Source organism: Ovis canadensis, chromosome 3 (assembly GCF_042477335.2).
Source record: "Ovis canadensis isolate MfBH-ARS-UI-01 breed Bighorn chromosome 3, ARS-UI_OviCan_v2, whole genome shotgun sequence".
Taxonomy (NCBI): Eukaryota; Metazoa; Chordata; class Mammalia; order Artiodactyla; family Bovidae; genus Ovis; species Ovis canadensis.
Genome location: NC_091247.1, coordinates 10,804,917 through 10,829,251, shown reverse-complemented (window position 1 = coordinate 10,829,251; position 24,335 = coordinate 10,804,917). Strand labels below are relative to the sequence as shown.

Here is a 24,335-nt window from a genome sequence, read left to right as displayed (position 1 = left end):
TTTCGCTTGGAAGTCGTTTCCAAGTAGCCGTGCCTTATTTACTCCGCCGGGGAGGTAGGGCCCGCAGGAAGACCTGGCCAGTTCAGCTCTGGAGAAATACACAAGCAGGTCTTCACCTGGGACACCAGGACCCCTCCCGCTCCCTTCCAAGGGCGCGCCCCGGGGAGCCAGCCCTACAGGCTGGGAGCGGTTGGCCGCCGCGCTCTTCCGGGGTCTGGAGGAGGGGCGAATGTCTAAGACCCGCCCCCACTGGGGCGGAGCCACGGCCCGGGACTGGCCTAAACTGCCGCAGGTAATGCAGTCCGGAGCTGGGTCGGGGTGCTTCGGAACCCCGGTTTCAAGCGATCCCGGGCGGGGGCGGCTGCATCTTTTAGGGGAATGGAGCTAGGCCGGGTAGTAAACGCCGGGTAGACATCCTCAGGCTCCGGCCCAGCCACACTGACGGACTGGAACCAGCCGGTTCTCTCCTGACCCTGTCTCCTATCGCTGATCGCTGCCACGAGGGGATGGGACTGGGGGATGGGACTGGCAGGGGCTGCTGCGGGAGGTCCCGGGCCAGGTGAAGTTTACCCCACTGAGCTCTGGGCTTTGGGAACAGCAGTTAGTGGCTTAGGCTGAAGGTTGGATTTATCCATTCACCTCCCGGAAATGTTATCTATTTTCTTTCATTATTCACTCACCCCTCACTTCTGCCCTATACCGGGCACTAGTTGGTTCTCTGAATGCATCGGAGAGGCCCAGCTTCCTTGGAATTTAGTCTAGAATCTAGTCTAGAGACTTTTAAATAGATAATTACATTCAGGGTGATTCTGCAATTACGGTAGCTTGCCTTTGGATGGAGAATAACTTGAGAATGTCAGAGGAAAGCAACAAATAAGGGAAGGTTTCAATAAGGATGGGACAGTTGAACTGGACTTTGGGGGATAACTAGGAGTTTACTAGTTGACCAGAAGGAAAGAGACATTTCAGGTAAGGGAAGCAGCATAAGTTGCAAGTTATGAAAGGGCTTGGCATTTCAAAGGAACAAATGTAGTAAGAACAGCTCAATAGAGCAAGAAATTTAGAGTTGAGCTCCTGAAAAGGAGGTTGAGACCAGAAGGCTTTGAATGTCATTCTGGGCCAAGAGTTATCCTAGAGTTTGGTATTTCTCAGCTTTTTAAAGTGTTTTATCTTTTGATAAATATAAATACCTTATGACCTCCAAAATTATTTTGATATATGCCCTTTCCCCATGAAAACCACAGACACAGAAAACTTCAAGCAAAAAACATTCTGTAATTGGATTAAGAAAATTGTGTTATTGTTGCCTCCCAAATGTAAGTTTTTATCAAAAGGTTGGTAGTACTTATTCAGATCAGACCCTAGAAATGGGTATATCAACAGGAATTTTTTTTTTAATGGGAAGTAATCTCTGTGTGTTAGGTAGAAGATAGTAGTCAATGTCTAAAGAGTGCCTTTCTGTCTTATGCATAGGACATCATGAAGCAGCTGCCAGTCTTGGAGCCTGGAGACAAGCCCAGGAAAGAAACATGGTCTGTAAGGAAGGATTCAGACAGAGAAACACATGAGTTTTTGTTTCATTTATAAGTAGATTACTAACATATTTGATCATCTATGAAAAAGGGTAGAGATGAATCTGTCTGCAGTTTCTGGTAATTAGACTCAAACTGTCCGAGGTCTTCGGAGGAAAGGTAGTGGGGCAATAATTATCACAGAGCAGATGTTGATTTTATTAGAATCCATTTACCGAGACGAGTAAGACACTGGCCATCTGGCATCCTCAGCTCCAGCACTGTGTCTTCCCCCAAGCTGTGACTCATTTTTTAAGGTTTTCAGGGAATTAGATTAAACTGGCTTCACTGTTTCTTGAGTGCTTGTTCAGCCCACCCTTCATTCAACAACTAACACTGGCCTGACCGGGGCAGTTACAGTGTAGGTGCTGAAGGTACAAAGGTGAATGAATAGTCTCGGTGTTGGGGGTGGGGGGGCTGCGGACTAACCTGATGATGGTGATGAAAAGTGATCAGTGCTGAAGCAAGGCTCACAGAGGGCTGTAGAGAGGAGGTAGTGCTTCTGCAGGACCTTGGAGGAGATCCTTTGATTGGCCTTCTCCATGTCCACTTTTGCTCTCTACCCATCATAAATCTGATCATGGTATTCTCTGGATTAAAAGCCTTTTGTTCCTCTGTGTTGGTCTTAGGATAGAAACCAGAGTCCATAAAATGACCCACTGGGCCCTGCATAATCTGTCCCTACCTACCTTTCCAACTTTACGAACCCCTGCTCACACCTTGTTCTCTTTCTCTTCCTTTAACGTGGTTTGCACTGTTCCACTGAGGAACTGAACCGGCCGGTCCCTCTACCTGGATCACCCTTTCCCCCCATCTTTTGTCCCTTTCTTTGCCCAGCTATTAATAACTTATCATACTTCAGATCTCAGTTAAAATGGGGCTTCTTTAGGAAGTCTTCTGTGCCCACCTCTGTGCCCACCCAGCTCTTCTTACAGAGTAGGGACCCCCTGTGGTATGTTCTCATACTATATATCCAGTTATCCTTTATAGCACAGAAATGAAGTAGTTATTTGTGAAATTATCTGTTTAGTGTTTTTCTTCCCAACTAGTCTGGCAGGGCTATGAAGCAGGGACTTCTTTTGTCTTATTCACCATGTAGCTGGAGAACTGTGTGCCCTTGAATAAATTATTTAACCTTTCTAAGCGTCAGGTCCATAGCTGTAAAACTCAGATGATAACAGTACTGTCCTTAAAGGTGTTTTGTGCAAGTTGAGTGAGACCAGGGTTGTAGCGAAATTAGCAGTAGGCATGGTACATGGTTAGCAGTCATTCGGGCAGTAATGTGATACGTGAATCTGGACATCAAAAGAGAGATCTGGAAAAGAAACAGATTTTGAAATCACTGATGAACGTGTAGATAGATGGTAATTGAAGCCATCAGTACATATAGAATTGATCAGATAAGCAAACCTAGACTAAGACAAAGAGAATCCATGGGGGTTGGAAGAAAGCTGGAGGGAAAGGAGTCAGAGAAGGAAACAGAAAGTGCAGCCAGACAGGTGGATAGAGAACCAAAAGGAATGAGTGTGGGGAAGCCAGGCCAGGAGAAAGGCACGAGAAGGAGGGGAGAGCCAAGAGTCCCAAATGCCAGAAAAACAGCTACAGAATTTTCTTTTCCAACCAGAAAGGTTGAAGTGTCAGCATTCAGAATAACTTTACAGAGCGGAATAAATGGATCCTATATTTGATTTTTCTGAGAGCTAGCTTTGGCTTCCATCAGGTCAAGCTTTATGAGTAATCTGGAAAAGCTCTTAAAATTCAATGAAGGATGGAGAATATTACTTGGCAGAGGGAAGCGTCACTGGCTAGTGGTGGGAGCTTTGGTGCTGTTGGTTCTCACGCGATTATACATAAAGCTCGGCTATCATTTACTGAGTTCTTCCCTGCCGTGTAAGAGTGCATCTCATTCTTCACAGGTTTAATTATTGCTGTCTTCATTTTACAAATGAGGAAACTAAAGTGACTTCTAAAAGGGCATACCTGGAGAAAGCATGGGAACTAGGACTTGCACTAGGTCTGTCTGAATGGGCAAGCCGTGCTCATAAGTACCATCTTGTGCCAGGACATACCATTGAACATATCTGTGTATCAGTTTCTGCCTCTACCACATGGGGACAATTACTAGTCAAGGGCATCCCCAGGAGGTTAATGTGAGATGAAAGTAGGGACAGAATTAAAAAACCAAAGGTTATGTGCAAAGGGAAGGTACTGTTATTAATCACAAAAATGCTGCTTTGCTGGGCATTATTTTAAAAGTCTGTGTGTGTATAAGACCCTTCTCTCTGGTGACTGTTCCATGAGGAGTGCAAAGAACACACTGCTGCATTTATTCTCTGTTCAGGCCTCCTGAATATATCTTCCCTTTGGCAGGTACACCCTGACCCTGGTTGGAGACAGCCCCTGTGCACGGGTGGGTCACAGCTGCTCATATTTACCCCCTGTTGGTGATGCCAAGAGAGGGAAGGTCTTCATTGTTGGGGGAGCAGATCCAAACAGAAGCTTCTCAGATGTGCACACCATAGATCTGGGTAAGACCAACAGTGAAGGGGACTCCCTGGCGGTCCAGTGGTTGAGACTCCAAGTTTCCACTGTAGGGAACATGTATTTGATCCCTGGTTGGAGAACAAGGATACCTTGCCATGTGGCATGGTTTAAAAAAAAAAAAAAAGAGACCAGAAGCTACAGAGCAAGTGCCCTTTGGCTAGAGAGCAGGGCTTTGTGCTGCTGGCCATGATCATTCCTAAGAATATTAGTTCAAACATATACATTACCATATATAAAATAGGTAACCAGTGGGAAATTGCTATGTGTGAGCTCCTGGAGCTTACTTAAACTCATGTCTATCAAGTTGGTGATGCCATCCAACCATCTCATCCTCTGTCATCCCCTTCTCCTCCTATCTTCAGTCTTTCCCAGCATCAAGGTCTTTTCAAATGAGTCAGTTATTTGCATCAGGTAGCCAAAGTATTGGAGTTTCAGCTTCAGCATCAGTCCTTCCAATGAATATTCAGGACTGATTTCCTTTAGGATTGACGGGTTTGATCTCCTTGAAATTCAAGGGACTCTCAAGAGTCTTCTCCAACACCACAATTCAAAAGCATCAATTCTTCAGCGCTCAGCTTTCTTTCTGGTCCAACTCTGACATCCATACATGACTACTGGAAAAATCATAGCTTTAACTAGACAGACCTTTGCTGGCAAAGTAATGTTTCTGCGTTTTAGTATCCTGCCTAGGTTGGTCATAGCTTTTCTTCCAAGGTGCAAGCATCTTTTAATTTCATGGCTGCAGTCACCATCTGCAGTGATTTTGGAGCCCCCCAAAATAAAGTCTCTCACTGTTTCCATTGTTTCCCCGTCTATCCGCCATGAAGTGATGGGACCAGATGCCATGATCGTCATTTTTTGAATGCTGAGTTTTAAGCCAGCTTTTTGACTCTCCTCTTTCACTTTCATTAGGAGGCTCTTTAATTCTTCTTTGCTTTCTGCCATAAGGGTGGTTTCATCTGCATATCCAAGGTTATTGATATTTCTCTAGGCAATCTTGAATCCAGCTTGTGCTTCATCCCGCCCGGCATTTTGCATGATATACTCTGCATGTAAGTTAAATAATCAGTGTGATAGTATACAGCCTTGACGTACTCCTTTCCCTATTTGAAACCAGTCTGTTAATCCATGTCTAGTTCTAACTGTTCCTTCTTGACCAGCATACAGATTTCTCAAGAGGCAGATCAGGTGGTCTGGTATTCCCATCTCTTTCAGAATTTTCCACAGTTTATTGTGATCCACACAGTCAAAGGCTTTGGTATAGTCAATAAAGATGAAGTAGATGTTTTTCTGGAACTCTCTTGCTTTTTCCATGATCCAGCGGATGTTGGCAATTTGATCTCTGGTTCCTCTGCCTTTTCTGAAATCCAGCTTGAACATCTGGAAGTTCAGGGTTCACATACTGTTGAAGCCTGGATTGGAGAATTTTGAGCATTACTTTACTAGCATGTGAGATGAGTGCAATTGTGTGGTAGTTTGAGCATTCTTTGGCATTGCCTTTTTTTGGAATTGGAATGAACACTGACCTTTTCCAGTCCTGTGGCCACTGCCGAGTTTTCCAAATGTGCTGGCATATTGAGTGCATCACTTTCACAGCATCATCTTCCAGGATTTGAAATAGCTCAGCTGGAATTCTATCACTTCCGTCCACTGGCTTTGTTCATAGTGATGCTTCCTAAGACCCACTTTATGTCCCATTCCAGGATGTCTGGCTCTAGATGAGTGATCACACCATCATGGTTATTTGGGTCATGAAGATCTTTTTTGTATAGTTCTTCTGTATATTGTTGCCAACTTTTCTTAATATCTTCTGCTTCTGTTAGGTCCATACCATTTCTGTCCTTTATTGTGCCCATCTTTACATGGAATGTTTCCTTGGTATCTCTAATTTTCTTGAAGAGATCTCTAGTCTTTCTCATTCTGTTGTTTTCCTCTATTTCTTTGCATTGATAGCTGAGGAAGGCTTTCTTATTTCTCCTCGCTATTCTTTTGAACTCTGCATTCAGATGGGTGTCTCTTTCCTTTTCTCCTTTGCCTTATCTTCTCTTCTTTTCTCAGCTATTGGTAAGGCCTCCTCAGACAACCATTTTACCTTTTTGCATTTCTTTTTCTTCGGGATGGTCTTGATCACTGCCTCCTATACAGTGTCATGAACCCCTGTCCACAGTTCTTCAGGCACTCTTTCTATCAGATCTAATCCCCTGAATCTATTTCTCACTTCTACTATATGATCATAAGGGATTTGATTTAGGTCATACCTGAGTGGTCTAGCAGTTTTCCCCACTTTCTTCAATTTAAGTCTGACTTTGGTAATAAGGAGTTCATGATCTGAGCCACAGTCAGCTCCTGGTCTTGTTTTTGCTGACTGTATAGAGCTTCTCCATCTTTGGCTGCAAAGAATATAATCAGTCTGATTTCGGTGTTGACCATCTGGTGATGTCCATGTGTAGAGTCTTCTCTTGTGTTGTTGGAAGAGAGTGTTTGCTATGACCAGTGTGTTCTCTTGGCAGAACTCTGTTAGCCTTTGCCCTCCTTTATTTTGTACTCCAAGGCCAAATTTACCTGTTACTCCATGTATCTCTTGACTTCCTACTTTTGCATTCCAGTCCCCTGTAATGAAAAGGACATCTTTTTTGGGTGTTAGTTCTAGAAGATCTTGTAGATCTTCATAAAACCATACAACATCAGCTTCTTCGGCATTACTGGTTGGGGGATAGACTTAGCTTACTGTGATATTGAATAGGTTTGCCTTGAAAATGAACAGAGATGATTGTGTTGTTTTTGAGATCACATCCAAGTACTGCATTTCGGACTCTTTTGTTGACTATGAGGGCTTCTCCATTGCTTTTAAGGAATTCTTGCCCACAGTAGTAGATATAATGGTCATCTGAGTTGAATTCACCCATTCCAGTCCATTTAGTTCACTGAGAAGTCCCTAAAGACTCCACAGACTCCAGGAATATATCCACCAAACTAAGCCCCCCTTGATTTGGGGAAAAGAGTCCATTTGGAGCCCTGGATAGACAGCCACTCATTTATCAGATGTTTCTCTAGGAGACACTGATTCCTTCACCTCTTACATCCACATCACCAAATCCTAAATATCTCTATTTTCATCCATGTCTTTCCATTTACATTGCTACTACTGTGGTCCAAGCCACAGTATCTCTCAGCTACACTCTTGAAACAACGTTCTTACTGATCTGCCTGCTTCCAAACTTACCCCCTGTACTGTGCATTTTCGATACTCAGGTGAGTATTTTATAAAATATAAGTATGACTATGTCACTCCCCGGTTTCAAGCCTTCCCCAACTTCATCTCCTGGCCCTCTGGAACCCACATACCCACATATGCTCCACTGAATATCCTTTGGTTCCTTGAACTCTTTTGGTCTCCAAGCCTTTGCATATATTGTTTCATCTGCTTGGAAGACTTTTCCTTGTCATCTGACTACTTTCCATAAACAAAAATGAATAAAAGAAAAGTCCCTTCATTAGGAAGCTTGCCCTGGTACATCTGGACTAGTTTAGGTACTGCCACTGAAAAGGATTGACTCTTCTGTATTTCGTCTCTATTCCTGTGCCGCCTCTTGACACATCTTCAGTACTTCCCTGCTGACTGACAAATGTGTGGGGATTTTTTCCCCACAGCAGATAATTCTGCAACACCAGCTGGATGTCCTACGACTCAGCTCAGTTCTACCAGGAGTTAGACTCCAAGCCCACAGGTGAAGGGCTCAGACCCGCAAGACTCTCCCTGCTCCCCTTCAGATGCCAGTCACAAGGCCACCGGTGGTTCTGACCAACCCCTTTAAATGGGAGGGTCCCCTGACACCCTCCTCAGCTTCCATTAGTTTCCGGTTTATTTCCTCAAGAGGCCGTCAAGCTCAGGAAAACAGCCAGACAGAAGAGATGCTTAGAGCAAAGTATGTGGGGAAAGGCACTCCTGTGCCCCATCCAGGTGCCTTACCTTAACACTTCCATGTATTCACCAACCAGGAAACTCTCTGAACTCTGCCTTTTTTCTGGAGGAGTAATTGATTACATTATGGCCATTGGTTGATTGTCAACCTCCATCTCTCTCCTCTCCTCAGAGCTGGGGGTGGGGTTGTCTGTGGCTGAAAATTCAACCTTGTAGTCTCACGTTTTCTTCCCTGGCAACCAGCCCCCATCTTTAGGGGCTTTCCAAAAGTCACCTTATTAACATAAACTCAGGGACTTCCCTGGTGATCCAGTGGTTAAGACTTTGTACTTCCAGTGTAGGGGGAGTGGATTGGATCTGTGGTACGAGAAATAAGATTTCACATGCCTCATTGTGTGGCCAAAAAAACCCCATAAACTCAGGTGTGGTTAACAGGGGGTTTGTTATCAATAACAAAAGACACTTACCAGTCTTATTACTTAGGTCATCACAAAGGTTTTCAGAGCTCTTTGCTAGAACAGATGAAGGCCAAATATATATTTCCTGACGTAAATAACAATGACACAGTCACTCTCTGTGTTTCCATAGCATCCTGTACTTTCCCATCTTTATCCCTCTTCACAACTCTGTTCACATGGGGTTGTTTTCTTGTTTATCTTCCCTACCAAAGTATAAGCTCCTTGGAAACAGAGAACATGGTTATAAATATATTTTTTTCTTTTTTTTTGCCCTGCCATGCAGCTTATTGAACCTGGCTCACAGCAGTGAAAGCGTCGAATCCTAACCTCTAGGCCATCAGAGAACTCTCAACATGGTTATACTACTTCTCATTGCATCCCCAGCCATTATCATAGCACCTGGCACAGAGTAGGTGCTTTATAAGTATTTGAATGAATGAATGAACTAACGAGTGACTACTATGTACTACATAATGGCAAACGAAAACTGGTGTGTTGTTGTTCAGTTGCTAAGTTGTCTCCAACTCTTTGTGACCCCATGGACTGCAGCACACCAGGCTTCCCTCTCCTTCACTATCTCCCAGAGTTTGTTAAGTCTCATGTCTGTTGAGTTGATGATGCTGTCCAACCATCTCATCCTCTGTCATCTCCTTCTCTTCCTGCCCTCAGTCTTTCCCAGCATTAGGGTCTTTTCCAGTGAGTCAGCTCTTTGGGACCAAAGTACTGGAGCTTCAGCTTCAGCATCAGTCCTTCTAATGAATATTCAGGGTTGATTTCCTTTAGGATTGACTGGTTTGATCTGCTTGCTATCCAAGGGACTCTCAAGAGTCTTCTTCAGAACCACAGTTCAAAATGTGTTGTTAACGTGTTTTATTAGGTTCATGTAACATGGCTGTTATTGTTTTGATCTTCGTTGTGTATCAACCACATGTGCAGGAGTCTACTTGTAAAACTTGAAGTTGTTTGGCCTCTGTTTTAGTCTTGGAAGATCTGACATCAATAGGCCTGGATGTCTGCATGGTGACAATTTTTTGCAACTGACTTGCCACCTATCTATCAGTGGGGCTCTCATTCACCACAATTTCTTCCAATCCTCTGTAGGGATTTGAATTTCTACACACTGTAGTAGGATTTCAAAGATAAATCTCTTTCATCTCTCAAGAAGTTTACCATTTAGTACAGTTACAATTCTGTTGTGACTTGTTACTACTTTTGTGACTCTGGCTAAACCACCTAAAGCATCTGGGGTTCAGTGTCCCATAATAACTCACTTCACTTGGCACTTGTAATGATCTAACAAGACAATGCCTGTGAAGGCCCTATGTGAGTGGTTTACTAATTAAAATCACTAAGAAGTCAGGTATTAATAGTCTGTGGAATTGTTTTAGCCAGAAGTCCTTTACCTAGAGGTAATAGAAACTCTCTTCACCAACCAAAAAAAAATTAAAAACCCTAGAGAGAGAGAATCCCTGGGCAGGGAATTTGGCCTAGCCTCAGGAGAGAGTGGAGGCAGGACTTAGAAAGCTGTCAAAAACTGCCTGTTTTCTCCCTTACTCTCTGCAGGAAGATGGGGGAAATATGTTTGTTTGTTTTTCAATTTGATTGAACCGGGTCTTAGTTGAGGCATGCGCATTCTTAGCGGTGGCATGTAGGATCTAGTTCCCCAACCAGGGATCGAACCCAGGCCTCCTGCTTTGGGAGCTCAGAGTCCCAGTCGTTGGACACCAGGGGAGTCTTTGGGGGGATCTGCTCCTTGATGTAGATGTTTCATTCTTCTCTTCCCCACACTGTGGCTTTCTCTGCTTCTCCACATGTGGTAGAAGATGGGCACCCAAACCCAGAAATCTACTTGAATTCCAAATTCTTGGGGGAGAGGCTCTGATGGGCTCATCTTGGGTCCGATGACTACCTCTGACCCTATCAGCTAAAGCTAGGAAGTCAAGGTGTAGTATAACCCAGTCTCCTGGGATCTATCCCTGGGATGGGGAGGTAGGGCAGGTCCCATAGAAGACGGTTTATGGACAGGCTGATAGCCCCCAAAATGTCCGATGTAAAATGTTCTGGAGGTTGACCACAGTCTCTTTAAGTGATCTGCTAGTTGTTCACTTATACTTTTAACCCCTTTTTCCTTTTTCACCCTCCCCCAAGTTTGTCAGCCACTATCAACCACTGGCAGCCCCAATCTAGGAACTGGATAAAATGTTTTCTAGGAACACACCAGTGGGATTTAGCCACCTCAGAGGGCCTCCTGCCCCGGTATGAGCACACCAGCTTCACTCCCTCCTGCACACCTCACAGCATCTGGGTGTTTGGAGGGGCCGACCAGTCAGGAAATCGAAACTGCCTGCAAGTTCTGAATCCTGGTAAGTAGCTGATGGTTATTGTATTTACCAAAATGAATAAGTAAATCCAATTTCAATTCCTGTACCAAAGTCCCGTTTGGATTTTACTGACTAATCCATTTAACCTTTGCTAACCTCATAGAAAAATAGACATTTCCACTTCTAATCGAATCTGAAAATCATAAATGATACTTCGTTTTCCTCCTAAGTTGCACAAATTATCAACTTCTGAAAAGTCAAAGCTGAAAGAGACTTCAGAAAACAGTTATGCCAAGTGGGCCACCTGGTCTAGCGATGGGGAGTGACTTTCCTCAAGTGATCAGGGAATCAGAGCCTTGAGCAGGCTAGAATCCAAGTCACCTCTATCAGAGGTCTCAAATGGGGATGATTGTGCCCCCCAGGGGACAGTTGGCATGTTGCACCTTGGGGCAGGGCATCTAATGGGTGAAGGCCAGAGATGCTACCATACATCCTGTAATGCAGTGGTCCCCAACCTTTTTGGTACCAGGGACCAGTTTCGTGGAAGATAAATTTTCCATGGACAGGGGTGGGAGCGGGGTGGGGTCATGGTTTGGGGATGATTCAAACTCGTTACATTTATTATTACTTTATGTCTATTATTATATCGGCTCCCCCTCAGATCATCAGGCATTAGATCCTGGAGGTTGAGGACCCCTGCTATAATGCATAGGGCAGCCTCTCACAGTAAAGAATTATCTGGTCTAGAATGTCAATAGTGCCAAAGTTAAGAAACCCTGATCAAGATCCTCTTAGTATGTTTCTTTTAGCCAAAAAGTACAAAGTTCCTGACTCATCTCATTGGCAGTTTTGTCACAGAGGAAGCAGTTTGGGGACATCACTGCTGCAAGGATGTTGCTGAACCACCCATGGGGGTGGACCTGACTTTCTGTCAGTTAGAAACACTTTTTTGTTGTTTTGTTCTATGTAAATTTTTCAATATGCATTGAAAAACATCTAAAAAGTGTAAATAAATGGACAAAAGCCAGCCACAATCCTATGATATTAAGGCTATTAATAACAGTTCTGTGTACTTCCTTTCTGTCTTTTCTCTGCATTTTTGTAAACCTGAAATCTTTGTATTTCACCATTACACTGTTGTGTCTTTTTAATTTCATAATTAGCACAGAAGTCATTCCCTATCAGCAAAGCTTTGCTAAAATCATTTTTAATGGCTGTATAACACTCAATTTTATGATAATACCATAATTCCTCTGTTTTTTTTTAACATGTAGGTTGTCTTCAGATTTTTATCATTATAAATAACAAAGTAGTGAATATCTTTGTTCAGAAGTCGTTGAAAATGTATTTCAAATTATTGCCTTAGAATTCATGCCCAGAAATGAAAGAACTAGATAAAACCCTGGACTTAAGCTTTTTTTTTTTTACTTTAAGGCTTTTAGTACATGCTATCAAATTGTTCTCCAGGACGACTTTTTTTAATTTTCCTTTTCGGCCACATTGCACAGTTTGTGCAATCTCAATCCCCTGACCCAGGATTGAACCCAGGCCCATAGAGTGAAAGCTCAGAATCCTAACCACTAGGCCACCAGGGAACTCCATCTCCAGAAGGATTTTTTTCAACTTATCCTCTCTCCAATTGTGTTTAATAGTTCTTGTTTCACTCCTGACCGGCACTGAATTTATCATTTTTAAGCACTGCTAATTTGATGGGCAAGTAAAAAAAACAAACGATTGTATCTAATTGTTTAAATATGCAGTTTGTTTTCATGTAACAGTCAGCTCTTGCCTGGTTAGGTTTACTTGTCAACGATAGGTTTGCTTGTACAACAGTTGGTCTTTGTTATTCTGGGACAGTAATAATTTCTATCTTGTTAGGTTTGGCAAGAATTAACTCACGTCTGGCTCATAGTTAACATTCAGTAATTGTTGTGGTTGATGTAGCTATGGTTTGACAGATGGAAATCAATTTCAGAACCCTGACCTCTCAATTTTTCAGTGATGGCATCTATTTTAAATAAAATACAGTGAGAATTTGGAAAGCTTCTGTCAAAGAAATTGACTTTCCACCAGATCCTTTCCTGTCCTAGAAAGTACAGTTTGACACCATGACCAAGAAATGTGAATGATGTAAGTGAATCATTAATTTCTTGTGTTACTAAGGCAAGTTCCTCAGTCTTAGGACTCCTTTCTGATTATTTGTGCTAGCATTTGACTTGGCAGCCACACAATCTCAGTTTTATGACAGTACCATAATTCCTCTGTTTTGTTTTGGTTTGTTTTTTCTTATTCTGAAGGTTGTATGCTTTCTAACTCCTCCTAAGATCTAAAAGCTCCCCAAGATCTGTAGCTATAGAGGCAATTACATTATGCTTTGTTATTTCAGTTTTTTGGTTTTTGTTGTTTGTGTTTTTTGGCTATGAAGTTTGTCAGATATTAGTTCACCAACCAAGGATCAAACCCAAGATACCTGCAGTGGAAGCCAGGAGTCTTAATCACTGGACTATCAGGGAAGTCCCCATTATCCTTTGGATATAGGCTGAGACTTGTTTGGTCTCCAGGTTCATGCTTTGAGTCCCACATATACTACAAATGCTTCATGCACCACTTTGTATATTGAATGAAGACCTTTACACAAGACACAGAATTTCCCAGTCAAGATAGAATTCCTGGGAATTCCCTGACGGTTCAGTGGTTAAGACTTGGAGTTTTCACTGCCGTGGGCCCGGGTTTAATCCTTGGTTGGGGAACTAAAATCCCACAAGGCATGCAGCATGGCAGAAAGGAAGGAAGGAAGGAAGAAAGAAGTAGTGGAATGACTGTAGGAGTTTTGACAGATCTGTGTTCAGAGCTCTGCCCTACTGCTCATCAACACTGTGACCTGGGGGAAAGGACTTAAACTTTCTGAGCTTCAGTTCCCTCATCTGCCAAGTGGGGATGCTTTCCACCTGCTCCCAGGATTGCCTGAGGATAATGGAGATGGTGGGGTGCTCAGGGCAATGATTCTGCCCATGGAAGGTGCTCAGTTACTGCTTGTGTTTCTGTAAAATGTGTGCTTCCTTTTGAAAAAAAATGAGCGTCTGTTCACCCACCCAGGTGGTAGAACTTCATTCTCACGTCAGAAGAATGGAATATACATAGACCTTGAAGATAATCACGATGGTGTGATCACTCACCTAGAGCCAGACATCCTGGAATGTGAAGTCAGTGTGAAGGCCTTAGAAAGCATCACTACGAACAAAGCTAGTGGAGGTGATGGAATTCCAGTTGAGCTATTTCAAATCCTGAAAGATGATGCTGTGAAAGTGCTGCACTCAACATGCCAGCAAATTTGGAAAACTCAGCAGTGGCCACAGGACTAGAAAAGGTCAGTTTTCATTCCAATCCCAAAGAAAGGCAATGCCAAAGAATGCTCAAACTACCGCACAATTGCACTCATCTCACATGCTAGTAAAGTAATGCTCAAAATTCTCCAAACCAGGCTTCAGCAATACATGAACCATGAACTTCCAGATGTTCAAGCTGGTTTTAGTAAAGGCAGAGGAACCAGAGATCAAATTGCCAACATCCTCTGGATCATCGAAAAAGCAAGAGAGTTCCAGAAAAACATCTGTTTCTGCTTTATTGACTATGCCAAAGCCTTTGACTGTGTGGATCACAATCAACTGTGGAAAATTCTGAAAGAGATGGGAATACCAGAGCACCTGACCTGCCTCTTGAGAAACCTATATGCAGGTCAGGAAGCAACAGTTAGAACTGGACATGGAACAACAGACTGGTTCCAAATAGGAAAAGGAGTATGTCAAGGCTATATATCGTCACCCTGCTTATTTAACTTATATGCAGAGTACATCATGAGAAACGCTGGACTGGAAGAAGCACAAGCTGGAATCAAGATTGCTGGGAGAAATATCAATAACCTCAGATATGCAGATGACACCACCCTTATGGCAGAAAGTGAAGAGGAACTAAAAAGCCTCTTGATGAAAGTGAAAGAGGAGGATAAAAAAGTTGACTTAAAGCTCAACATTCAGAAAACAAAGATCATGGCATCTGGTCCCATCACTTCATGGGAAATAGATGGGGAAAGAGTGGAAACAGTGTCAGACTTTATTTTGGGGGGCTCCAAAATCACTGCAGATGGTGACTGCAGCCATGAAATTAAAAGACGCTTACTCCTTGGAAGAAAAGTTATGACCAACCTAGATAGCATATTCAAAAGCAGAGACATTACTTTGCCAATTAAGGTCCATCTAGTCAAGACTATGGTTTTTCCAGTGGTCATGTATGGATGTGAGAGTTGGACTGTGAAGAAAGCTGAGTGACAAAGAATTGATGCTTTTGAACTGTGGTGTTGGAGAAGACTCTTGAGAGTCCTTTGGACTGCAAGGAGATCCAACCAGTCCATTCTGAAGGAGATCAACCCTGGGATTTCTTTGGAGGGAATGATGCTAAAGCTGAAACTCCAGTACTTTGGCCACCTCATGCGAAGAGTTGACCTACTGGAAAAGACTCTGATGCTGGGAGGGATTGAGGGCAGGAGGAGAAGGGGACGACAGAGGATGAGATGGCTGGATGGCATCACTGACTCGATGGACGTGAGTCTGGGTGAACTCCGGGAGATGGTGATGGACAGGGAGACCCGGCGTGCTGCGGTTCATGGGTCGCAAAGAGTTGGACATGACTGAGCGACTGAACTAAACTGAACTGATGTTGAAATGGAATTTGAATCCCAACTCAGCCATTTACTGGTCATGGCATCTTAAATAAGTGACCTAATCTATCTCTGCTTCAATTCCTTATCTGTAAAATGAGGGAAGAAATATTTATTTGGCACACAGTGTTTAGTAGGGACAATTACTACTACTACAACTACTACTACTGCTACTAAGACTGTAATGATATTGTGCACTTTTTTTAATGGCCGCATATCCTGAGAAACTTGGGAATGAGTTTGCTCAATGTTGGGCTCCTCTGGGTGAGCACAGGGCAGGATAGTCAGCAAAGGGGAATAGGGTGCAGAAAGGATGTTTAATGCTTCCAAAAACAAATTGTCCTCCTTCTTAATTGTACCTGTGGCTTTTCACTCGTGGGAATTTGGGTCTATCTGGACACATTCTGATTATTGTCCCCTACCCCTCCTTGAATTTGATGGCAGGAGATCCCTGCCTAGACCTACCCTGTCCCTCTTGGGGATTGGGGTTTGCCAAGTGACCCTACCCAGCCTCAGAGTCAATGTCTGAGGCCCTCAGCCTGGGGATTTAGATGCCTACCTTCTCTCTGGACCAGATACCAGGACTTGGACTACCCCAGAGGTGACCGGCCCACCGCCATCCCCAAGAACATTCCACACATCATCGGCAGCCATTGGAGACCAGCTGTATGTCTTTGGGGGCGGAGAGAGAGGTGCCCAGCCCGTGCAGGATGTGCAGCTTCATGTGTTTGATGCAAGTATGAATGGGGTGGGAGATCCCTGTGGCCACCTCTTACTTGGTCAGGGCTGCCCCTGGTCTGCAGCTTACCTGATGCAGGAAACAGATTAGAAAATGACAACCTGGCTGTGGGTCTCAATTCTAGACTTCTTCAGTATATCTCTTAGCTGATATCTTCTACCCATAGCTAAAATTGCATTTAAAGAGGAGTAACTGATCAATTTTTAAAATGTAGACAATATAGTTTATCAAGCAAAAAAGAAAAAAGTTTCTGCTTAGGCCTTTTCTTCCCACTGTCCAGACAGAGGTAAATACTGTTAGCTATTCCTAATAGTCTAACTTCCAGATTTTTCTGTGCATTTATAAATCATATGGACATGTATATGTGAACACCTATGAATTTTCTATGGACTTTGAAATTATATGAAAACTTAAAACACACACGTGAAAATACTAATTATAAATACTGTTCTGCTTTTTAGTTTTGTGGGCCTAAGGGTAGATATTGGGGGCTTCCCTGATGGCTCAGTGGTAAAGAATCCACCTGCAATGCAGGAGACTTGGGTTTGATTCCTGGGTCAGGAAGATCCCCTGGAGAAAGAAATGGCAACCCACTCCAGTATTCTTGCCTGGAGAATCCAATGGACAGAGGAGCCTGGCAGGCTATATAGTCCACGGGGTCACAAAGAGTCAAACACAACTGAGCGACTAAACACATCCATGCAAGGGTAGATCTTAGTTGAAAGGGTAAACTTTGAAGCCACAGGAAGTGGACTTGGAACCAGATCTGACATCTACTTTCTGTATCACTTTAGACTAATTTCTTAATCTTTCTAGGCCTTTGTTTGCCATGAAATGGAGATGGTAATAGTGCCTAACACAAAGAATTGGAAAGATTAAATGATAATGTGATACAGTGTATAGCAGTTCTGACACATACTACTACTACTAAGTCGCTTCAGTCGTGTCCAACTCTGTGTAACCCCATAGACGGCAGCCCACCAGGCTCCCCCGTCCCTGGGATTCTCCAGGCAAGAACACTGGAGTGGGTTGCCATTACACATAGGAAACACCTAATAAATTTTCACTGTATTATTTCTTCATTTAATCACACATCATAGATCTCTCCTAAGCCAACAATTTCCTTGCAAAGCATATCTTTCTGTGGGCATCCTTTATTCATTCCGTCATTTTCCTATAGATTGACTTTTTGCTGACAGTGTTACAGTGAATATATACATTAATTTATGTACGTGTTACAATGTTTAGGGCTTCCCAGGTGATGCTAATGGTTGAGAACATGCCTGGCAATGCAGGAGATGCAAGAGATGCAGGTCCGATCCCTGGGTCAGGAGAATCCCCTAAAGGAGGGCATGGTAATCCAGTCCAGTATTCATGCCTGAAAAATCCCATGGACAGAGAAGCCTGGCGGGCTACTGTCCATAGGGTTGCAAAGAGTTAAATATGACTGAAGTGACTTAGCACAGCACACACAACATTTAATGTGGAATAGATGCTGAGGAGTGGAATCACTGGGTCAAAATGGGATGAATATTTAATATTGTAAGACCTCTTGCCAATCTTTTGTCTAAGTAGCGTTTATTTACATTTCTTTCTTTTAGTAGTGTGCATTTATGAATAATGCTTTACAAATATCATGTAACAAAAATAATTTTCCTGTGTTTTTAAACCTTTTTTGAAAAAAGGCAACAAGCAAAATTGAAAACTTAAAGTTTAGATTAAAAATTAATACATGTCATGGTATGAATTTTTCCAGAAAAAATGGACTCTGATTCTTTTATTTATTTTTTTTCTTTTATTTTTAAATTTATATTGGGTTTGCCATACATTGACATGAATCCACCACGGGTGTACATGCATTCCCAAACATGAACCCCCCCCCCACCTCCCTCCCCAGGACTCTGATTCTTTTAAAGCAGTTTTTAAAAAATATTGGCTTTGAATACATAAAACTGTGAGAGAAAAAATATATGTGCACATATATGTGCCTACATATATGTGTGTGTGGGTATATATATATAATTCTGTAACCTCAAAATTGTTAAAATTTCAGTGCAATTATGACCCTTTTTTAAAAAATAGTAGAGATAATTCTAGATGTGCTATTGTGTCTTGTATTTTTCACTTAAGCATTTCCCCAGTAATCACAAAGTTTTCTCAGTGTTTTTAATGAGTACATAATATTCTAACTGTAGCAATAACTCACTCATTCACCTGTTAATGGACTTAGGGGCTATTTCTGGTTCTCCCCTATTATTAATATAAACAATACTGTGGTAAACATACTTACCACTTAAGTATGCATATGCATCAACTTTCTCAGGTTATTTCAAATTGTATTTCTTGGAACACTGAGGGCTCTGTGGACAACCTTCAGGCATGTCGCAAATGGTAATTCAGAGATAAATTGTCTGTCAGGCTTTTGTCTAAGATAATTTTTGTAGCACTCCTTTAAGACTTTTCTGGTATGTTGAAGTGATTGATTTTCCTCAATTCTATACATGTACAACTTTGAAGATATGAAGGGTTATCAACAGGTAGAACATATCTGCTCTTAATAGATCCTAATGGATCATACTCATATTAATAACTCTCATGTACTGAGTACTTTCTTTGCACCTGTGCTTTACATACATCATCATTTAATCCACACTTCAACCCTGAGAGGTAGGTATTACCAGGTATTCTCTTTCTCTTCATTTTATACCTGCACTAACAGAAGCTTAGAAAATTAACACGTGCAAGGCCACGTAATTATTCAGTGAAATAACCCAGTTTTAACTCCAAATCCTATATTCTAATCATTATCCTATACAACCACTTCAGGAGGCCCTGCTAACTTTAAAAGTAGTCGATTTTTTCCCCCCGACTCTTCCAGCAAATCAATTAAGGATAGTGTTTTGAAAAAGAGAATACTCTGAAGGCCTGTCCCAGAAGGAAGCTCATTCTTTTTAATTTTGGGGGAGTTCTAGGTTAAAGAAACTTAAGGGAGGTATTTTTTAAATTCAAAACACAAAGTGGTTCCTTAATGCCCAGTGGAAGGGGTAAGCATATTAGGTAGTGAATTCTCCAGTCCTGGACATGCACCAGCAAAGGCTGTAAAGGTTATGGATGGAGGGAGGCCTGGGTTGGGCTGGCAAGTTGCAGTGAATAACCCCCAGGCCCCTCTCTGTTCAGCGCATCTCCACTTGCTGGGAGGTGAGACTTAGGTATAGTCCTCACATTTTTGCTTCATACCTTTGTCACCTGATGTCATGGGATTTGTTTTTCCAGACACCCTGACCTGGTCACAACCAAAGACACAGGGAAAACCTCCATCCCCCCGACATGGTCACGTGATGGTGGCAGCAGGGACAAAGCTCTTCATCCATGGAGGCTTGGCAGGGGACAATTTCTATGATGATCTCCATTGCATTGATATCAGTAAGTAGGGTAGAGGGCATGGGGGCTTGCTTGTCTGCTTAAAAGTTAATGAAATATACTTTGACTAGAGCCTTGCTCTCAAGCAGCCAGTAGAATCTTTGCTAGATTCTCTCAAATGTGACCTGAATAATAATAATAATAATAAAAGCACGTCTCTCCTAAGTGTTTGCCATGTATTGGGTTGGCCAGAAAGTCTCTCCAAGTTTTTCTGTAAGATCTTACAGAAAATTCATCATGAATTTTCTGGCCAACCCAAAACCTATCCATTAATTCTTTCTGATCCTTCCAACAACCCTGCTCTTTCATTAAAATTCATTGTGTCTTGTGCTTCCTGAAGGACTGGATTTCTGTTGTAGCCTTTAATTCTCTGGATAACTTTTAGAGTGTGTCTGGAGGTAGACAATCAGAACTGTCATGCTAAATTGTTAAAAAAATGATGAGAAAAGGAAAGTTAGGGATAAACATGAGTATTGTCTTTAAGCATTTGAATGACCCCAAAAAAGTCCCAAGAGCCTGGACACTTTTGGGATCGTTCTTCCAGACTCTGAGGTCCCTTAGGGCAAGGACTTTGTCTCTTTTTCCCTTAGTGTATTTCCATCACTGAGTACAATGTCTGGTGGGTCGCAGATGATGAGTGTATATCTGTTCAGTTCAGTTCAGTTCAGTCACTCAGTCATGTCCGATTCTTTGCGACCCCATGAATCACAGCACACCAGGCCTCCCTGTCCATCACCAACTCCCGGAGTTTACCCAAACTCATATCCATAGAGTCAGTGATGCCATCCAGCCATCTCATCCTCTGTCGTCCCCTTCTCCTCCTGCCCCCAATCCCTCCCAGCATCAGAGTCTTTTCCAATGAGTCAACTCTTCGCATGAGGTGGCCAAAGTACTGGAGTTTCAGCTTTAGCATCATTCCCTCCAAAGAAATCCCAGGGCTGATCTCCTTTAGAATGGACTAGTTGGATCTCCTTGCAGTCCAAGGGACTCTCAAGAGTTTTCTCCAACACCACAGTTCGAAAGCATCAATTCTTTGTCACTCAGCTTTCTTCACAGTCCAACTCTCACATCCATACATGACCACAGGAAAAACCATAGCCTTGACTAGACGGACCTTTGTTGGCAGTGTAATGTGTCTGCTTTTGAATATGCTGTCTAGGTCGGTCATAACTTTCCTTCCAAGGAGTAAGCGTCTTTTAATTTCATGGCTGCAGTCACCGTCTATAGTGATTTTGGAGCCCAAAAATATAAAGTCTGACACTGTTTCCACTCTTTCCCCATCTATTTCCCATGAAGTGATGGGATGGGATACCATGATCTTCATTTTCTGAATGTTGAGCTTTAAGCGAACTTTTTCACTCTCCTCTTTCACTTTCATCAAGAGGCTTTTTAGTTCCTCTTCACTTTCTGCCATAAGGGTGGTGTCATCTGCATATCTGAGGTTATTGATATTTCTCCCGGCAATCTTGATTCCAGCTTGTGCTTCTTCCAGCCCAGCGTATATCTGTTAAGAGTGGACAGATAGGGACTTCCCTGGTGGTCCAGTGGTTAAGACTTCATGCTTTCACTGCAGGGGGCATAGGTATGACCCCTTGCTGGAGGACTAAGATCCTACCTGCCACACAGTGCAACCAAAAATAAAGAAAAAGTGGACAAAAAAACAAATGAACATATTCTGCATTGCTCCAGACTACAGGAATTGGAACCATGGGCAGAAGGCATGAGAACTGCTGTGCAAGTATCAGGCTACCTTGCCAAACAGTGAGTTCTCTGATTTGGTGACATTGGAGGCTGGCTGACACTGGCTGGGATTCCCACGTTGGCAAGGATATTTGGCTGGACTCAGTGATTCTCCCTTCCAACCTAGTTGCTGGACCCCTGCCTTGAACTGACAGATGGAAAATATCTTCACAGGAGCATTCCTTGCAGGCAGGCAAACAGGGTTTTAATGCTTATTTTAAAAAAAAGAAAGTCCTTTTCTCTTGTAGGAGGAACTATTTCCTAGCTGTTTTTCCTCCTTTCCTACCCAGGTTATTCTCTAAAACCTAAAATCCGGTGAGGTCCTGCCTCCTTTAAATGTTTGTCTGAAAAGTTGCAACTATCTGCAGAAATAGGTAGGAAGTAGGTGCGGAGGCAGCACGTTACAGCGTAGAGAACACAGATCTGGGAGTCAGACCTGAGTGCAGTTCCAGCTGTTTCACCTGCTAGCTGTGGGACTTCTTCCCCTCTCTAATCCTGTTTCTTCATCTGCAAGAAGAAAGAAAGTAGGCAGAAGTGAGTAGTAGCAATTTTATGCAGCTATGATAATAAAGCAAACCAGATTTTTGGTGTCTAGTCAGCACTCACAAAGTTGCAAAGTAACTGTTAGTTTTAGACATGCATGTGTGTGCACTTGTGTGCACGCACACACACACACACACACGCGCGCGCGCGCGCGCACACCCCCTACCTGCTCCTGGGCTCCTAGATCACATTCCTCAGTGTGCTCCGAAGACCACCTGCATCAGAATCACCTGGGATGCTTGTTACAACTATAGATGACTGAGCCCCCTCCCTCCCTCTCTGGACTATCCAGACAGAATTTCAAGCTCCCCCCTCCGCCCCAAGTAATTTTTGTGCACGCCAAACCTTGCTCTATTATCTTGAGAACTCTTTAGTGAGTGAAGTTCAGGGATTGGTTTGCAAACTGCAGATATCTGACAGGTTCAGTCTGAAACCATTGTCTAGGCCAGGTTTTGCCCACTTTCCATCTCTTGGCAGGTGACATGAAGTGGCAGAAGCTAAGGCCCACTGGGGCAGCTCCCACAGGCTGTGCTGCCCACTCAGCTGTGGCTGTGGGGAAACACCTGTATGTCTTCGGAGGAATGACTCCCACAGGAGCCCTGAATACAATGTACCAGTATCACATAGGTGAGCAGATGTTCACTGTGGGTCTTTAAACAAGTATCACCCTTCTTTGAAACTATCACAATGCTTTGGTCTTTCAATTTGGCCACTCCACATCTAAGGCCAAAGGAGTAAAAGGAATAAAAACTTTCAGGAATAAGACTTTCAGGGAATGACATCATCAAAGCAGTAAGAGTACCATTAGGGTCCCCCCGCCCCCCACTTTTCCTGTTTCTTTTAGGGCTCAAGTGATATAGCACACATCACTGAACATTTTTGGAAATTTTTTAACAGACTTTTTTTTTCTCCCCGAAAATAGAAAGGCAGCATTGGACCTTGCTTAAATTTGATAATTCTCCACCTGCTGGACGGTTGGACCATTCCATGTGTATCATTCCGTGGCCCGGGACGTGTACTTCTGAGAAAGAAGATTCAAATTCTGCCACTGTAAACTGTGATGCTGAGAAAGGGGATTCCACTGAGAAAGGAGTGACTCAAGGTGGTGACTCACATGAAGAAAGCCAGGCTGACACACTGCTCTGTTTTGTGTTCGGTGGAATGAATACAGAAGGGGAAATCTATGATGATTGTATTGTGACTGCAGTTGATTAATAAAACCCATGTTTTCACTGCTTTTAAATGTCAATTACTTTCAGAAAAGTTCAGTGAAACAGTTGTTTTCATACCTCCAAAATTGTCTGCACTATGTATGTATCCCTTTGGCTCTTACCTACTGTGGTAGGTGAAGAGATGAACTGGATAGCCCAAGCAGGGCAAAAACCTCTGATAAAGGGGTTTTTATCAGCAGTACATCCAGGTAACTAACTGGCTGGTTATGAATACTAATCACAAAAATGTTGCAGATATCCTAATTGCAAGATAGAACAAAAGTTGTAGAAATAAGTGAGTGGACATTCCCAAGCTGGTGTTTTGAGTCTACCAAGTCTTAGTTGCAGCATGCAGGATCTTTAGTTGTAGCATGTGGGATCTAGTTCCCTGAGCAAGGATTCCTTCATTGGAAGCATGGAGTCTTAGCCACCAACCACCAGGGAAGTCCAGGGAGTTGTTTTTAATATTAGTAGCTCCTCAGAAAGAGGAGTACTGTGGACTTTTGGTATGGAGAGAGCGAGCCACTGGGGACAGGGGCAAAGATTGGCCTTTGTCTCTCCCCACCTACCCTTACCCTTCTGCACACGCTACTTCAGGTCATTTTAAATGATTGTATGGAAACTGATCTGAAAGGACCTCCTGTCCAGATGCTTTGGGCAACACAACAGAGGTCCAGGCCTCAGAGTAAATCACACATCAGGTCTGTTCCACAAATGAACCTTGCAGCTGGTTGCCCCATGTATAAAATGTCCATCTTTGGACTGAACTGTATTTCATGTTAGCACGACAGCCTGCCCTTTGTTATCATACTTAAATTGTTCTCACTCTTGTACCAGAGGTAGAGATTGACATGGTTGATTCAAAAATATACCTTCACATCTTAAAATTAGGAATTGAATCTAAGTGTGTAAAATTATCAGTGATTCATCACTTATCAAATCTCAAGTGAATCCAAGCAGTTGTTGAGTAAATAGAAGGCCACTGTAAGCTTTTGAAAGGTAAGGGGAAGCAGGAAGTTTCAACTATGCTCAAGAAAACTCCGCTCTTGAAATGGTCCTTGCCTAGTTAAGCATATGGATGAAACAAACTCCCACCCCTTTTCTTAGATTAGGTTAGGCAGGTTTCCCAAAATGACTGAATATTTAAAGAAA

At 42.9% G+C, this 24,335-nt stretch overlaps 1 protein-coding gene across 9 annotated transcripts; it reads left to right on the top strand.

Moving 5' to 3' along the window:
- Nucleotides 1-23,209, top strand: RABEPK (Rab9 effector protein with kelch motifs). 9 transcript variants are annotated; one of them, XM_069582411.1, is made up of 9 exons: nucleotides 252-292; nucleotides 1,245-1,316; nucleotides 1,474-1,532; nucleotides 3,942-4,099; nucleotides 10,706-10,858; nucleotides 16,106-16,267; nucleotides 19,543-19,692; nucleotides 22,450-22,599; nucleotides 22,895-23,209. In XM_069582411.1, the coding sequence occupies exons 3-9, from the start codon at nucleotides 1,480-1,482 to the stop codon at nucleotides 23,185-23,187; spliced, it is 1,119 nt and encodes a 372-aa protein (XP_069438512.1). In that variant the 5' UTR covers nucleotides 252-292; nucleotides 1,245-1,316; nucleotides 1,474-1,479; the 3' UTR covers nucleotides 23,188-23,209. The 9 variants fall into 9 exon arrangements, with proteins under 9 accessions (XP_069438511.1, XP_069438514.1, XP_069438516.1 ...); XM_069582410.1 differs by lacking the exon at nucleotides 1,245-1,316 and having other exon boundaries at nucleotides 1-292; XM_069582418.1 differs by lacking the exon at nucleotides 16,106-16,267 and having other exon boundaries at nucleotides 263-292.
- The last annotated feature ends 1,126 nt before the right edge of the window (nucleotides 23,210-24,335 follow it).